The sequence below is a fragment of the Cnephaeus nilssonii genome (assembly GCF_951640355.1).
Source record: "Cnephaeus nilssonii genome assembly, chromosome: 7".
NCBI classification, from domain to species: Eukaryota; Metazoa; Chordata; class Mammalia; order Chiroptera; family Vespertilionidae; genus Cnephaeus; species Cnephaeus nilssonii.
In genome coordinates, this window is record NC_137078.1 from 53829602 (window position 1) to 53848163 (window position 18562).

Below are 18562 nucleotides of genomic sequence, written 5' to 3' on the forward strand. Positions count from 1 at the left end.
AACTCTTCTAGAATTTTATAGCCATAAAAGTGGATTCTAACCCTACAGCTAGACACTAACTTAATTCTCATTTCCCTTCTGCAGTATATCTCAGTATCTCTATCTCTGTCTCTATCTCTATCTCTGACTCTGTGTCTCTATCTATCTCTGTCTCTATCTGTATTTATAGATAAATATAACATATTTATTTCCATTTGTATATATTCCTTTTCTGAATTTGGAGAGAAAATTACTTCTTTTGCTACTTGTCATGGATGAAGGCAATTCCCCAACTTGTCTCAAGCTATTGAAAGCTACTCTAGCCTGGCTGGTGTGGCTAGGTGGTTCCGCATCAACCTATGAACCAGGAAGTCACAGTTGGATTCCTGGTCAGGGCACATGCCTGGGTTGCGGGATCAATCCCCAATAGGGGGCTTGCAGGAGGCAGCCGACCAGTGATTCTTTCTCATCATTGATGTTTTTATTTGTCTCTCCCTCTTCCCTCCTCTCTCTGAATTCAATAAAAATATATTAAAAAAATTAAAAATAAAAGAAAGCTACTCTAATTGGTCAGAGATCTGAGGTTCACCAGCCACATTTTTTTTAACCTCTAAGATTCAAAATTATTTCTCTGAGATTCAATAGAGAAGAAAACTAGCCATTTCCTCTGCTAGACGAACAGCAGCGTTCACCGAGTGTTATAGAGTTATGTTGTTAGTTTATTCGTGGCCATTTTTCATGGAAAGTGATAAAATTATTAAACAGTTAAATTTTTGAGCTGGAGGGACATCAGATATTTCAGTCATAGTTCACTTTGCACATAATGAATGCGAGTCTCATGGACATGATATAAAATGCTGAAGATTAATGGTCTAGTTAGGAGACCCAAAAGTATAGAACTTTCAGGACAAAGCAGTAAAGAAAATTTTTAGAATATTGTATGTATCTTTTTGCTTTCCATGTTTCAGCTCAAAAGACCAGCTTCTGGTCTGCTCCTCCACCTGCCTGGAGTAAACGTGGCCCTGCTGGACGGCATCTCTGCTGTGAGACTGCCGCAGGTTCGAGCAGCCCTTAGTCTTTACAGAGAAATTTCACTTTTGAAAAATTGACTTTTCATAATCTTGACAGTTAAAAGTATTTCCGAGAATAAAATGTCCAGGCAATTGCACACACACACAGGGTTATATGGGGGTTTTCCTTTTGTAGGGCCTTCTGAGAGAGGTCAGTAACGAGAAGACAGAAGATTCCTCAGAGCTGAGTTGAGTGGGGCCTTTGCATTTTTGCAACTGTGTTTGCAAAGCCAGTATGACTAGAAGGTTCCTTTCTCACCTAACCTGTCTTTACAGTGTCCTTAAGTCTTCAGTAAATTATGTCGAACTATTTCATAATTGTTCCAAATGGTCAAATATCTGCAATGTCAAATAATTCCATGTAGTTATATAGCAGGAAATTTCTGGGGTCAAAAGTAAAAAAAACGAATCTTAAATAGATGATACTTAAGAGCCTTTCCATGTGATGTAGGAAATGATTAAGCACCTTGTATATGGGAAGAAGGGCAAATAAAGCAAAATGGATGAGGTTATATCAAGCATTTACTTAAGTGTTTACTGGACTGACCTTTTGTGATATGCAGAGCTTTAAGTTAGAGCATCTTTTTCCATCACACAATAAATTTTAAAAAGTCACCTTATATACAGCCACTCTCAACTCTCCCTACTCATCCAGTTGAGTAGGGAGAGTAGAGAGATAAAACCATGTGTTTCACAGATTCAAATAGTAACCATGTGTTTCACAGACTCAGATAGTAAGTTTACTGTTAAGAAATTAAATGTGGACCATCTAAAGATCTCCCTCATCTAAAGTCACATACATATCCTATTTGGGTACTTCATTTCTCTTAACATATAAATTGATAACTATGCATAGATTATGTATCAACTTTCTTACATTACTGAACAAAATCATGCATGGAACAAAAGTGTGCAGAACAGCTACCAGGTGTTGGGTACTTGGATATAGGATTCTATCAGACTAAATTGGCTTCTGACCTATCTCTCAACCCAAAACAATAAAGGAAAATAAGAAATCTAAGGAGTCATTTAATTCAATGACTTGAATCATGTAATTCAAGTCAGTAAACTTAATTACAGGGTTACATATTTGTTTCAATGTTGGCATTTTAATGCATTGCTTTTTGTCTGTCTTACCTGAAGGATCTTATCGCCTGGCTGCAGCAGGTTGGATGCTGGTCCATCAGGCTGAACCCTAGTAACAAAGATACCCTATAAGTCAGAAGTAACAGAGGTTAGGATTCTATGATCAAGAACTAGGTCTACTAAAAAAACTTCTCATTCATATAAAATACAGTGAAAAAATATTAAAAACAGTTTATACATGTAAACTTCAAAGATTATTACAGTATTTTAAGTAAGTCACCACTCTCCAAGTCAACTTTAGGAAAAACAACATCTTTACTTGCACAAAAGACGTTCATTTTGTTTTTAAAGTGTACTTCTGAGTTATAAATTAATTTCATTGCACATTCTTAATTTCTTTCTCAAATCATTTGAAATATGGTACTAACCATATTTTGTACAGCTAAAATTGTCTTGAGTTATTCTGCATTGGAAATGTCTCTCATTTGATATATTGTAAATTCAATGTGCACTTCAAAAACCTTACTACTATTATATATAAGTACTGGCTTATCTTAATGAATGTTACTTTGTATGTTATTGAGATTATTAAATATAAAATGCATATGAACAAATTAAACATAAGAAAACTTCAACATGCATATAAAATATAAAGTGTATGTTTACATAGTTACAAAACTTCTATATTAATTTAGTTTATAAAAAAGTCAAATTAACATTTAAAAAAATCTTTATTGCTGAAAGTATTACATATGTCTCCTCTTTTACCCCTTCTAGCCTGCCCCCATCCCCCACCTCAGGCCTTCACCACACTATTGTTTGTGTCCATGGGTTATCAAATTAAAGTTTTTGATCATATATATAAAACAAAAACATTCACATGCTAGGCCTTGACTGATTGCTAGTGTTATAGAGATGTACAGAATATAGTTTTGCCTTCAGTGAGCTCACAATATAGTGGAAGAAAAGTCAAGAAAACCACCAATTACAAAACAGTGCAAGTGTTGTGACAGAAGTACAATAAATTATCAAAGATGTTACACCTAACTTATCCTCAGTGTTTTGGGGCTTCTGAAAGGAGGACATACCTGGCAGCTGAATCATGGAGGACAAATAAAATGCATCCACAAGGATAAGGGGAGGAAGGGTATTCCAGATTGCAGGGATACCACGAAGGATAAAGTGCCTGATACATTAAGAAACTGCAAATAGTTCTATTATGACTGGCATGGTGGAAGGGTGCCAGTGCATGGGGTTGGGAGCGTGGGAGAGAATCAAGCTACAAAGCACATTGGAGCCAAATGAAGATGGACCTTTATTAGTGTGGGGAGCTACTGAACTATTTTAAGCATGATAGTGACAAGATCTGAAGAATGAACTGATGAATGGACAAACAAAAGGTATACATCAAGCATGTCAAACTTGCGAACCACAGCGAATATTTTTGCGGCCCAGCCAATATAACGGTATGTAAGAAACATTTTAATAAAAATTTCATAACTTAATTTTTACAATATCCTGTTATACATAATTATTAATAATGAACTACAACTTTGCTAATGACTGATTACTATAATCGTGCTGCATTTATTTGCCTTACATGTTTTATGTGCAGGCTCACTGTTTCTCTCCACTAATACTGGCAGCGAATATTTTAGCAGCCAATTGCCACATCGTTAGTCTTGGACTGACTTGTTTGTTGTGTGCAACTGGAAATATTTCACTTTTGAAGAACAAGAAAAATAGGTTTATTTGCATCATGCTTATTAATTTGTGCAGTTATTCAGTGTCTGGCAAGTTAATGTTCAAGAAAAATATTAATTTTTATTAAAATGTTCTATTATTTTATGCTAACAATTACTCATTTATTTCAGCCCTTTGTATTCAGCATGTCTCTATTGAAACAAACCTACGTTTCTATGAAAATGGAAGCTTTTGTTTTTTTGCGGCCCACATAAACTTAAACCTTGTTTATTTGGCCCAAGTTAGCCTTTGAGTTTGACATGCTTGCTATACACCTATTCAGTGGAATATTATTTGTCAGTAGAAAGGAAGTATGTTCTGGCAATATGGATAAACCTCAGAAACATGCTAAGTGAGAGAAGCTGGTCACTAAAGGCCACTTATTATGATTCCACTTATATGAAATGTTAAGAATAGGCAGATGCATAGAAAAGGAAAGCAGATTTGAGTTTTCCAAGGGCTGGGGAGCAGGGGACTTGGGAGTGACAAGGTGTACAGAGTTTTTGTTGAGTAATAAAAATGTTCTGAAATCAGATAGCAGTAATGGTTGTACAATTCTTTGAATATGCTAAAAACCACTTAATTGTATATTTCAAAAGAATGAACTGTATGGCATGTGAATTAGACCTCAATATAACTGTTGTTGTTTTTTAAATTCTTAAGAACTATTAATCAAATAGAAAACGATATTTTAATATCCTTGCCTATTATTTAGAAAATCATCTCATTTGCTGATCCATAAACCTAATGACTCTCACTTAAACCCATTGCAGTTGAGTATGTGTGTATGTAAATGATTTAACAAACTTCTACATGTGTCTTCATTTAGGATTTCAGATCTTTAGGAAATGTACTCATTTAAGGCTTTCGAATGATTTTTATCTTTCTGATTTTAATCTTTTTTCCTTCATATCTACATATATAAAAGCCTAAGTGACCATTACAATGGAACGACCAGTCACTATGACATGCACTGACACCAAGGTGCAGTCACTCAATGCAGGAGCTGCCCCCAGCCCACAGGCCCCAATCGCCGATGGGGCCTGCTGGCCAACCTCCTGGTCCCTCCCCCTGGCCAGCAGGCCTTGATCACCTGATTGGGGCTGGGCCCCCAGGCTGGGATGGGGAACTGGGGGTGGGTGGTGGTGGATTCGGGCAGTGAGGGAAGAAGGAGGAGGGAGGCGGGGAACCTGATCAGCCCTGATCGCTGGCCGGGTCTAGGGACCCCACCCATGCAGGTATTTCGTGCACTGGGCCTCTAGTTTAAGATGAATCTACAGATTGGCATCAAAACCCCTAGAAAACTACATAACTTTAAATCTATTAATTCAACTTCTAGAACTTATCTTGAGGAAATAACTGGACAAATATGCAACATACATTTATAATATGTTCATCATAGTAGTATTTATAACAATAAAGTTACAAACCACACCTAAATGTCTAATAACAGGGGATTGATGATAAATCCATATAATAGAATAATATGTGGTCATTAAAAATGAAGTCCTAGATGGCACGAACAGAAGTACACTAGTGCTCAGTGAAACAAGCAGTGTAAATCACTATGTGGGGGATGATACTACAGGGTGGGGCAAAAGAGGTTTACAGTTGTGAGTATATGAAAGTTTATTCTTTGTTGTTTTCCATACAAACAACTGTAAACCTATCTTTGCCCCACCCTGTATGTTGGCTGAAATATGTTTATATGTATTTTTGTGTGGGAAAATATCTGCAAAGGTAGACTCTTAAACATTAATAGTGGCTGTAGTGGGAGACATCTTTGGGGGTGGGGATTTTTTTCTGCCTGCCACATAGTATAAGAAGCAGATAAGAGCATAACTCTGCAGTCAGACTGTCTGTGTTCATCATTTATAAATAGGTGACCTTTGGCAAGTTAATTAACTTTTGTGTACCCCCCGTTAGTAAAATGGGTATAATAATGGTATGTCTCACTCATTAGATTGAATATATACAAAATACTTAGAACAGTGGCTAGCACTTAAGGTAGGGTCAATAAATATTATTATAATATTGGGAGTCTGGAGTTTGAACTATAATCCAAGGTCTTTTATCCAGCAAAGCCCACATTGAGAGTGTATGATCTCCAGCTACACCATGTTTATTGCCAGGAAATTTCTCTTTGCTCTCAAGCTGGAGAACATTGAAAGCCCAATGTTTGTTATTGTCCCCTTGCACTAACAACAGATGAGAGGATTTGCATCTCTTGTTTAGGAAAGGGGGTGTGAAGAGGGTGATAAGTTCCTCCTCTCCCAGCTCATCTTGATTTTCTAGTGCTGACTCTTGGGGGTAGTGACTCCAACTAGAGGGCTTTCTGCAGGTTCCTGGTAATTTTCAGGGCTACCTCCTTTGGTAGCTCCAAGTCAGGAGCATCAGCTCTCTCTCTTTTTTTTTAAAAAAAAATATTTTTATTGATTTCAGAGAGGAAGGAAGAGGGAGAGAGAGATTGAAACATCAGTGATGAGAGAGAATCATTGAACGGCTTCCTCCTGCTGCCCCCTATTGGCAATTGAGTCTGCAATCAGAGCATGTGCTTTGACCTGGAATTCAATCCACCACATTTTAAAAAAAAGTATGTTTTTATTGATTTTTAGAGAGAGAAGAAGGGAGAGGGAGAGGGAGAGGGAGAGAGAGAGAGAGAGAGAGAGAGAGAGAGAGAGAGAAACATTGATGAGAGAGAAACATCAACATCGACCACCTGCCTTCTGCATGATTCCCCATAGGAGGATCCAGACTGCAACAGGGCATGTGCCCTGACTGGGAATCTACCGGGGACATTTTGGTGCATGGGGCGATGCTCAACAAACTGAGCCACACCGGCCAGGGCAGGAGCATCAGCTCTTTTTAGTAATGGCTTCTAGAATCTAATTAATGGCTTAGACTTTTGATTCCAATAATTATAGGCTGTTGTTGTTCCTTGTGATTAAGCCCCTAGGCCAGTGGTCGGCAAACTCATTAGTCAACAGAGCCAAATATCAACAGTACAACGACTGAAATTTCTTTTGAGAGCCAAATTTTTTAAACTTAAACTTCTTCTAACGCCACTTCTTCAAAATAGACTCGCCCAGGCCGTGGTATTTTGTGGAAGAGCCACACTCAAGGGGCCAAAGAGCCGCATGTGGCTCGCAAGCCGCAGTTTGCTGACCACGGCCTAGGGTATCACTGAGTGTGTTTTTCTAGTGTCTTGTACCTCAGGACCAGCACTCAGGTTCCTCAGTGGCTTGACAACTCTAGGCTTTCCCTCAGCACCCCCTCTAGAGGGCATCTCACAGCAGAGCAGCAGGACCAGCGCTGCAGTTCTTCCTCAGTCTGGAGGTCTGAGCTCTCTCCTCAGACACCAACATCTGGCTGTGCTTGAGCCAGACAGAGACCCATGGAACCAAAGTTAATCTAGAGAGGGCTGTCTGCATGCTACGAATAGGCATGACCTAATGCCATGTCATATTTCTTCCCCATTTTTAAGCTAGTCTTCATGCAAGTCATAAATGGTTTTTCCAAAGGTACCGGCAATGCAGTTTTACAAAGTTTTACTTTCCACAAGTTATTTTGAAAAAGGGTGCATGTGAGAGGTTTTTCAGGGTGTTAAGGTCTGACCTTGTCTTACTGGCTTCCTAGCCTATACGCCGCTGCACGTCAACTTTCAAGTGCTCAGAAAGTGAGTCTACTAGGCCAACATTTAACATGCGAACGTTAGAGGAGAAACTTTATATGGCTTTTTAATGATGAAGGTGAATGACTGTGACAGTCTCAGCTACTGTAAATGGAGATACCAAAATAGAACTTGTCTTAAGGGAACTGCAACTGCAGTTTATGAAATATGCTTTTCTTTAAAATTCTGAAAAATCTTGGCTTTAGCTGATGCTAAGAAATTGGTTTCGAGGAAGGCCATATCTCAAGTGAAAATGGTATTCCTTGTTTTTTGTTGCTGTTAATCCTCACCCGAGGATATTTTTTTCATTTATTTTTAGAGAGAGTGGAAATGAGGGGGAGAGACAGAGAAACATCAATGTGAGAGAGACACATCGATTGGTTGCCTCATGCATGCACCCGACCAGGGCTGGGATAGAGCCTGCAAACGAGGTAAGTGCCTTTGTCCAAAATCGAACCCAAGACCCTTCAGTCTGTGGCCAACGCTGTAACCACTGAACAACTGACCAGAGTAAAAAATTGCATACTATTACAATTATTGTTCAAAACACATTGGTTAAATATTATATAGTATTTTCATATAATTATGAAAGTTCCAAGTGTTTCTGGAAGAAAAACTGACTCACGAAAATAACAAACCACAGACACAGTTGTTTCTGAGGGGAAACTTTTTTTGCCAAAAATGTGGCAAAAAATATTTTTTTTTCATGAATCAAGTAAAGTTAATATGAAAATATGTTGTGGTTTATACAAGTAGCACCACATATACACAATAGACTATTTACTTAGTCCTTGTGATTATTAGGAGACTCTACGCATCAAGGATAAAGGTATTATTAATAGTTTTCTGATCCATGGATCAAAAGTGTGATGACAAAATAATTTAAGATTAATTGCTGAGTGTCAAATCGTAGGCTTAGAACAATTTGCCACGGGGGAAAAACTGAAGAATTTATATGCAGAAGAGATGTGTCTTAGGGCCATTAGAAACTAAAAGACAGGGGCGGGGGAGGGAGGGAGAGAAAGAAGGAAGGAAAATGGGGAGAAATAAATAGGGCCATTGGCAGCTGAATGTGCTGCTTCGACATATGACTGAACTTTAGCTGACAAAACAGTGAAATGTAAGCTTTATAACAGATGAACACAAAGGAGAATTGCTTTAGAAACCGAGCAAATTTGAGCCCCAAAAGATAGATATACAAATAAAAATTCTCAGGCTGACCAAAGTCCTCTAAACATTTCACAAAAATCTTATGCATAGATGTTTAAAGGAATTCCAAACTCTCACACATTTTTAAGTAACGTAAATATCAAAATACTTTGTTGCATTGGTAAGATATTTATTAATAATGCATTGGAGCAATAAGAAGACGAATAAAACCCATAAAAATTACTATGTGATTACAAATATCTTAGTGGCAATATAATGCAGATAATCCTAACAGAAGAAATACATGTTGTTTGCTCTCTAGACTTGCACCATACTTTTAGGTCATTGCAAAGGTTTATTTACTAGGGAAATGAGCATTATTTTTTAAAGATACTATTCTTTTGATTTGTTAAAAGCATTAGAAAAGTAAGCAATTTATTCCCCTTTATCTGAGATTCCTGTTAAAATGAGAATTTGACTAATAGATTTTTTTTTTTTTTTTTGTAGTTTGAGGCTGATCATCATGGGTTGTTATCTTTAGGGGAATTTGAAGGTAAAAGTTAAAATTGTGTTTGGTTACTTTATAATTTGTTTTATTAGTAGCTCCAGTAATCCAAATATGATCTAACAGTTAACCATCTCTGGGATGTCTGTCTATTGCTTTCTGTTTATTTTTTGGTGAAATTCTCTCGAGTTTTAAAAAAAGTTTCTTTCATTTGATTTTTATATTTTCTTTTAAAAGTAAATGATCACACTTCTTCACAAACTGTATTTCCAGATTTCTTGCCTTTGAAAAAAATAAAAGAAATATTCTTTAAAGCCTGTGTTTAATATGAGACATCAACGGGTGGGGAATATTTGGATTGCTGAGTTTTATACAGTTTTCTGATTCTGTCAGAGCCCCTAATAACTGTCCTCCTCAGCTTCACATGCAACCTAAAATAGTAAAAACCATTAAAAACAGGAGTGGGCAACTGTAGGTGGCTTCTCCTCCCTAGCTATTCCTAAAATAGTACCAGTAATCAGCTTTTTGATTATCATCCTTTAGGCTTCCTCAAAGCTCTTTCTATTGTATAATTTTTTGACACTATCTCCACCATTTAAAAATAATGAATTGAAAAATTCAGTAAAATCTTTTTTTGTCACTTGTGCTAAAATAAGGTTTTAAAGTGAAAAATAGTTTTTAAAAAAATTTTTTAAATTTATCTTAATTTTTCCATCACCTTTATCCCCTCCATGCCATCTACCACCTCCAACCCTACTCCTCCATCCCCGAAATCACCCCACTGTTGTCCATATCCATGAGTTCTCTCTTTTGCTTTTTTTTTTTTTAAATATGGAACGCTTCACGAATTTGCGTGTCATCCTTGCGCAGGGGCCATGCTAATCTTCTCTGTATCGTTCCAATTTTAGTATATGTGCTGCCGAAGCGAGCACTCTCTTTTGCTTTTTTGCTCAATCTCTCCACCCCGCCAGCCTCCCCGCTCCCAAGCTGTCTGCTCTCTATTTATGAGTCTGTCTCTATTTTGCCTAGTAGTTCAGTTTGTTTTGTTGTAAACTATATTCAGTCAAATTAAGATTATTTTAGATTTAATGTGGTTTTATTTAATGGCTAACATATTGTACCTTATACAATAATCCTAAACAGTTATTATTTACTTACTGTTTAATCTAACTTTGGACTTATCTTTATATATATATATAATCTGGCTATCTACCCTATACACCACTAGGCATAAACCTATTTTTATATACATACGTGTTTGTGTGTATATGCTTTTTTTTTTTAACAATAACTCATTTTAAATTGTAATCTACTAGTGTAACTTCGCAGCATAGTTCTAGGACCTTCAGGTAAACTTGGTGTCCAAGTCTTTCCTGGAAATCTATTCTCATCTGATTGTGCCTCTTCCTCAACTTATTCAAATGATACTAGGGAGGGTTTAAGTTTGAATTTACAGAATTTAAGAGTTCTCACGATTTCTTTACACACCCAAAAGAGAAAAATGACACAAGAAAAGTGTTTTGCAGCTACTTGGATTTCTTTTTTACTTGTCTTAGATTCCTCCTATCAGTTTTTATGTTGCTTTTGTTTTTTTCATCGAAGGGTGTTCACTCCAAACTCCCCTGCTCCTTCTGATAAATGTCTAATCTTATATAATAAAGAGGTAATATGCAAATTAACCCTCACACCCTCACAAGATGGCTGCCTATGACAGGTCAGCAGGGGGGTTAGTGAGGGACGACCAAACGACTGAATAAGCAGGCTGCGTGGAGCGACCAGGTTGGTGGGGGGGCCATGAGGGGTGACCAGACTGGCAGGGGCGTTAGTGAGGGATGATTAAACAACTGAACAGCAGGCTGCATGGGGCAACCAGGCCAGTGGGGGGGCCGTGAGGGTTGACCAGCCCAGCAGGTGGGACAGTTGGGGTGACCAGGCCAGCAGGGGGTCATTTGGGAGTGGCCAGGCTGGCAGGGGGGGCAGTTAGGGGCAACCAGGCTGGCAGAGAGGGGCAGTTGGGGACGACCCAGCCAGCGGGGGGTGGGGAGCAGTAAGAGGCAACCAGGCCAGTGGGAGGGGCAGTTAGGGGCAACCAGGCTGGCGGAGGGGGGGTAGTTGGGGGCAATTAGGCTGATGGGGGGCAGTGAGGGGCAACTAGGCTGGCAGAAAGGCATTTAGGGGCAACCAGGCTGGCAGGGGGGCAGTTAGGGGCAACCAGGCTGGCAGAGGGGGGCAGTTGGGGGTGACCAGGCAGGCAGGGGGAGCAGTAAGGGGTGACCAGGCTGGAGGGGGGGCAGTTAGGAGCAACCAGGCCAGCAGAGAGGGGGCAATTAGGGGCGACCAGGCAGGCAGGCAGGCAGGTGAGTGATTAGGAGTCAGTGGTCCAAGATTGTGAGAGGGATATCCAACTGCCGGCCTGGGATTGGGCCTAAACAAGCAGTGGGACATCCCCAGAGGGGTCCCAGATTGGAGAGGGTGCAGGCTGGGCTGAAGGGACCCTCCCATGCATGAATTTCATGCATCGGGCCTCTAGTCCTATATAATTAAAGCCTAATATGCTAAGTGTCTGATCATCCAATCAAAGCATAATATGCTAATGATATGCTAAGGCTGCTCAACTACTCGCTATGACGTGCACTGACCACCAGGGAGCAGGCAGTCAACAGTTGACCAGTTGTTATAATGTGCACTGACCATCAGGGGGCAGACGGTCCGACAGGTAGATTAGCTTGCTGCTGGGGTCTGACCAATCGGGACTGAACGAGAAAGACCAGGCACGCCCTGGAGCCCTCCTGTGGTCCCTCCCCAGCTGGCCAACCTCCCACGTCCCTCCCCAGCCCGGATCATGCACCCAGTGGGGTACCTCAGCCTGGCCTGTGCCCTCTCGCAATCTAGGATCCCTGGGGGGATGTCGGAGAGCCGGTTTCGGCCCAACGGTGAACGACTGGTCACTATGACGCGCACTGACCACGGGGCAGACACTCAATGCAGGAGCTGCCCCCTGGTGGTCAGTGTGCTCCCACAGGGGAAGCGCTGCTCAGCCAGAAGCGGGGCTCATGGCTGGTGAGCGCAGCGGAGATGGCAGGAGCCTCTCCTGCCTCTGCAGCAGCGCTAAGGATGTCCGACTGCCAGCTTAGGCCCACTCCCTATGGGGAGTGGGCCTAAGCTGGCAGTTGGACATCTCCTGAGGGCTCTCAGACTGTGAGAGGGCACAGGCTGGGCTGAGGGACGCCCCCCGCCCCCCGAGTGCACAAATTTCGTGCACCGGGCCTTTAGTTTTTAAAATAATTTCCTTTAGTTAAAAAAGAACAAAGGATTTGGTTCAGTTAGTGATTACTATCTCTTAGAGAGACTTGGACTCTGTAGAATATAGCAGTCTTTTTTTTTTTTTAAAGAAAAAAGTTTAATCAGAAAAATTACAAGGATTTAAAAGCAAATTTATTTATTTATTAATTAAATTCTCACCCAAGGATATTTTTCCATTGGTTTTTAGAGAGAGTGGAATGGTGGGGCAGAGACAGGAAGAGAGAAACATTGATGTGAGAGAGACACATGGATTGGTTGCCTCCTGTACAAGCCTCGACCAGGGCTGGGGATTGAGCCCAAAACTGAAGTACATGCCCTTGACCGGAATCAAAACTGGAACTCTTCAGTCTGAGGGCTGACACTGTATTCACTGAGCCAAACCAGCTAGGGCTAAACGCAGATTTAAATGGGTCTCATTACAAAAAAAATTCTAACATAGTCTCACTGAAGCATCCTTTGCTTTGGTGATCCCTCTGTTTCATGCCATTGTTGAAAGCTCTCAGGCTCAAGGGCAGTACTTCTCATAGATAGAAGCAAATCAGAATCTCTGGTACTAAAGTAATTTAGTCTGAAAAATGGAAAAAAAATCTATTGTTTTGATAATACTGTTACGGACACTTTTGGTGACCTGCCAGATTCCCTTTATCAGACTGGTGCTCTCATCTTGCAGGTGCTGCCCACAGCTCACATTGGACACTTCTCTTGAAAATTACCCTCAGCCTGGAGTCTCCTTGTTGGGAAATGCTTGGCAGGTTGCACCCTCCTGGCTGGGAGTGGCTTGCAGCCAATGGCTGATTGATATCAGGGTACAAAACGTGAGAAGATGCTGTAGTACCATCATGCTCAAGAGCACCTGGTATGATCAAGCTTCCACTCAACCTACATCTTGGCTTAGTTTCTTCCTCTCTCCTATCTTACTTCCCTCAGTCCCTTAGAGATTTCAATGGACAGCCATTTCAGTTAACCACTTGCACACACTCACACACAAAATCCCCATTTAGGGAAACTAACTTTAGACAAATACAAACTATAAAAAGTAAAGCTCTGCAGTATCATCTTGCCTAGTAGAAATATCTTGCCTACCAGTGATTTTTGGAAGCCAGAGTCAGGAGATAAAATGCATTTCCCCCCTCCCCTAACATAGAACAACTTTGGGGGCAGAATGGGAAAAAAGTGGATGGTATTGCTATTACATATATATTATTGAGATACATCTTAAATGTTATCTGGGTAAATTAAAAAAGTTAAAAATTATTGCCACAGGCAGACACCTAGCAGCTAATACTTCTTTTCTTTTTCTTTTTTAAAAATAAATACATTTTTATTGATTTCAGAGAGGAAGGGAGAGGGAAAGAGAGAGAGAAGCATCAACGATGAGAGAGAATCATTGATGGGCTGTCTCCTGCAAGCCCCCTACAGGGGACTGAGCCCACAACCCGGGCATGTGCCCTTGACTGGAATCAAACCCAGGATCCTTCAGTCTGCAGGCCAATGCTCTATCCACTGAGCCAAACCAGCTAGGGCAGCTATTACTTCTTATTTATCTTTTTGTTTAGTTTAGTTCTATTAATTTGGGGTTTCCCAAGAATCCTAGTTGGTTATAACATTTTCAAGCAAGAAACTAGAAATACCATGAAGTCCCTGACATGCCACTTAAAACATGTGGTAGTGCCTGACCTATGAAATAGGAGGTCACGTTTGATTTCCTATCAGGGCATTTGCTCCAGTTGCAAGCTTGATGACCAGTAGGAAGCATGCAGGAGGCAGCTGGTCAATGATTCTCTATCACCATTGATGTTTCTATCTCTCCCTTCCTCTCTGAGATCAATAAATATATATTTAAAAAAATACAAACATGTGGAAGCAACTTTTTAAATGGAATATGAAGATTTTGCACACTTCCAAAAGATTTATTTGACTCTCAGGAATTAACTTTCTCTCATTGGTGTACCTGTCAATTCTTGTTAATTATTACTAACTTTAAATCTTTCACATTTTGGTTGAGAAATGTCTGACATTTTTTCAATGAATATCAACAAACTTTAAAAAAAGTCTCTCAATCCTTTCCCATGCTATTTTCTGTCTGCTTGTTTTGCTTATTTTGTTCCATGCTAAATGGCTAAGCTGACACAGCAAACAGAACACAGATAATTATATAACTCCAGCAATTAACTATTATAGAGAGCTATGTCTTGGGCTGTAATTTTATTGAAAAATATTTTACTAATTGTTACAAATTATCACAAAGTAATAGCAATTTCAATGCTAGTGATTTTCTAAATATACTAGAGGCCCGTTGCACGGATTCATGCACTGGTGGGGTCTCTTGGCCTGGCCTGTTCCCTTTTGCAATCTGGGACCCCTCAGGGGATGTTGGAGAGCCAGTTTTGGCCCGATCCCTGCAGGGCAGGCCGAGGGACCCCACTGGTTCATGAATCTATGTACCAGGCCTCTAGTATGCAAATAAGATCTTTGGTTAATCTCTTCACACCCTCCCCACTTCCCTCTGAGATTCATCAGTCTGTTCCATGTTTCCATGCCTGTGGTTTCTGCTCCTGTGTTGAGCATCTGCCCCCCTGGTGGTCAGTATGTGTCATAGCTATCGGCTGGTTGGCCAGTCGCTTAGGCTTTTATATATATAGATTGCTGAATGAAAATGTCCCAGTAAATGGTTTTTAAAATGGTATTTTTTAATCACCTTATTTTTTCATATGAATGCTCCAGTGATATTATCCTAAAGAACCATGACTGTGTTGTTGTATTTTATTATATTCGTTCATAAGCTGAAATCCATATCTTCTTTATATTATAATGTCTAGACACCACCATTTCCAATTGGCTAAAGCAGCGGTCACCAACTCTTTAGAACTCACAGACCACCAGTAGTCATTGGACTACAGGTTGACAATTGCTGCTCCAAAGGTTTCCTTAAACCAGTGGTCACCAACCTTTTGGACCTCACGGACCACCAGTGGTCCGAGGACCACTGGTTCGTGACTGCTGGGCTAACGCCCACTGCCATGACTTTTAAAAGAGCTTCCTGTAAGAATCCTATTAAGAGGAGACTGTGAAGACTACATTTCTCTCAGTGTTTCTGAATAGAAGACTCAGGATGTTTTTTCTCAACATATAAGGCAAAGACGGAATAGGCAAAAAAACAGTTTTTATTTTTTAAAAATCTCACTTTTACTGTCCTCAAACAACTAAGTGGTATTGTGAACCTCAAATTGCAATGCAATTAAGATGCAGCTGAAATAATCAATTGTGTTGTAAAATAATTTTTCTTGATATTTATTTAAAAAAATTCAGCGCCAAAACCGGTTTGGCTCAGTGGATAGAGCGTCGGTCTGCGGACTCAAGGGTCCCAGGTTTGATTCCGGTCAAGGGCATGTATCTTGGTTGCGGGCACATCCCCAGTAGGGGGTGTGCAGGAGGCAGCTGATCGATGTTTCTCTCTCATCGATGTTTCTAACTCTCTATCCCTCTCTCGTCCTCTCTGTAAAACATCAATAAAATATATTAAAAAAAATAAAATAAAAAAATAAAAAAATTCAGTTTTACATATCAAAAAACATCAACTTCAGTCCCTTCCTAAATTTAGTCCAAAATGCAGTATATAAACAGTATTATATTTATCCCTTGATCCTGAATGTTACTTTCGTATAAAGAATAGGCTCTACAAATTACGTTGTATTATGTAATCACTTGAAGTAGAATTAAGGATGGGGCAGACGTATAACATATCATAAAATGAATTTATATATGTCTATATATACATATATATAAAATAAATCATATTTGTCTAATAGTGGCACAAAATGAAGAAAATGTGTTTTATGGAGTTTAATATTTATGTAGTAAATATAAATCATGTGTAGAGTTCTAGATAAAAGTGTTTGCTAATCTTGATTTTTATACCCATGGAGAATACATGACAGGAAATAGACATATGGTATGTCTATTTTCATAAGAATATCTTTTGCAACCTTTTGTTTATGATTCATCCAATGTCATGAGTCTGAACAAACCTGGAAAATTATTCTTGTGCATTTTCGAACTTGCCACTGCCAAGGATGCCTCTGGGCATTGCTATCCCCAAATAAAGGTATCAAAAAAATGCTTTGATTTTGTACCTCTAATCCTTCTTCTCTTCTTAACGTAATTATTCTATATAATAAAACCATAAAATGCAAATTGACCGAACAGCGGAATGATTGGCAGAACAACCAGTCGCTATGATGCACACTGACCACCAGGGGACAGGGGCCAGCCAGCAGGTGGCATCAGAACACCAGTCAATGTGGGTGCCAGCGGGGTCTCCAATTTCCCCGTCTGCTAGTTGCCCCACAGATGGCCCTGATCGCTGGCCAGGCCTAGGGACCCTACCCTATATTGGGAATAGTCTCTTAGATTTAAAAAGTAAAACCTGGCAAGGCTACTCTAACACTGAAAAAAACAGGATGATGCAGTGATGACATGCAGGGACTCTGGCTTGCACATTTTTTGCTCAGCCCTGATTCTGACACTTATAACTGTGTGACAAAGCCAATTACTTAACTTCTCTCTACTTCAGTTTTTCCACCCATAAGATGGGGAAAATGGTACTACTGCCTCAGAAGGTCATGTTATGCACTACTTTTTATAATCAGGGCAAAAAAATGTAGCTGCCTTTCACCTGTATGAAAAGTATGGTCACTGGTGCATGCAGCGTTCCAGATTGTGAAAGGGATGTCTGACTGCCAGTTTAGGCCCAACATCCCCCGAGGGGTCCCGGATTGTGAGAGGATGCAGGCCGAGCTGAGGGCCCCCTACCTCCCCCGTGCACGAATTCCGTGTACCAGGCCTCTAGTAAAATTATAACATAATTTTATTTGATGAAATATGCATTTCTGGAGACACAGAAAAATATCCTATTTTTTTTTTTAGGGGTTGGATGTAAAGAACAGGGACTTAAATCCTTTGCTGGCCTTTTTGGCATCTGGATTCACTCTTTTAGAAGTTATGTCGAATAAGATATTCCAGAATATTTATTTACTGGTTTATTGGTGATTATATTTTATGTTTGCCATGCCTCCAGGATTCTTCCTTGGCTTGGAATTTTACTTGTACCATAGGCAAATTAAGACCTAAAAAGGAGCCTGAATTTGTTTCTTCTATTATTTCTGCATCTATATGTAGATTGCCCAAATCAGTGGAAGTACAGGTTGGCTCTCTAAGCATCTTCTGGGTATGAGTGTTTATGATCACACTGGAGAATAAGTGATTCTTTGACCCCAATGCCCAAGTATATATATTTCCTGCTGTCAAGTGTTTCAGGATATCCATAATATAGCTTTCACTTTGATCCTATGACTAGATAACTGTTCATGAACTGTTCAGTGCTATACATTTAGAGTATATGGAGGAAGGGGGGGGGCTTTGAGTTTTCTTTAATATATCTAAACTCTAGGAGCATAGTCCTACCTCCTCAAATGAGGCAAGGAGGGCTATCAGTCCCTGAATGAAGAACTATGTGAATACCTCATTAAAAATTCATTAATTTGCAGAGTCTTGAGCTGCTTTATGTTGTTTCTAACAGCTTCCAATTAACCAATACAACATGAAAATTGTATTGGTAAATTACTGGCATTTTGCAATCATGAACTATTATTTTATGAACGTTTAAATACAGCAAATATTATTGTGATTTGTTCCATTGGCATAATCACCACTGTAATGATACCTTAGTCCAAAAGTTTTATAATTCCTTAGCAATCCACTGTGTACAGTATGCTTCCAATTACCTAGAGAATACATGCTGACTTCCAAGGACTTGTTGAAGCAAATATCTAGACTACAACTAATTAGAGGATTCTGTAATACTTTTAATATTAGGATATCACGTTAGTCTCAACTCAATAGGGTGTAAATTTGTCATGGTTCTTCTGTTAAGTGGCATTTGCATCATAGTGCTTATTAAGAGAAAAGGATTTGGAGTCAGATCAATTTGGGTTCAAATCTTGTCTGCCACAGATCAGCTAAATGATCTTGCACAACTTAATTAACCCCTCTGGGCCT

The 18562-nt window shown here is 39.6% G+C and overlaps 1 protein-coding gene across 1 annotated transcript in view; it reads right to left on the bottom strand.

Annotated features, from left to right (window-relative positions):
* LRRC7 (leucine rich repeat containing 7) overlaps window positions 1-18562 on the bottom strand; it is a gene marked incomplete at its 3' end in the record, with an annotated part of 1171300 nt that overhangs the window by 10783 nt on the left and 1141955 nt on the right. Inside the window, exon 35 of the mRNA XM_079777586.1 lies at window positions 2187-2261. Within this exon, the coding sequence (XP_079633712.1) occupies window positions 2187-2261 (75 nt within the window). The remainder of the gene's footprint in view (window positions 1-2186; window positions 2262-18562) is intronic.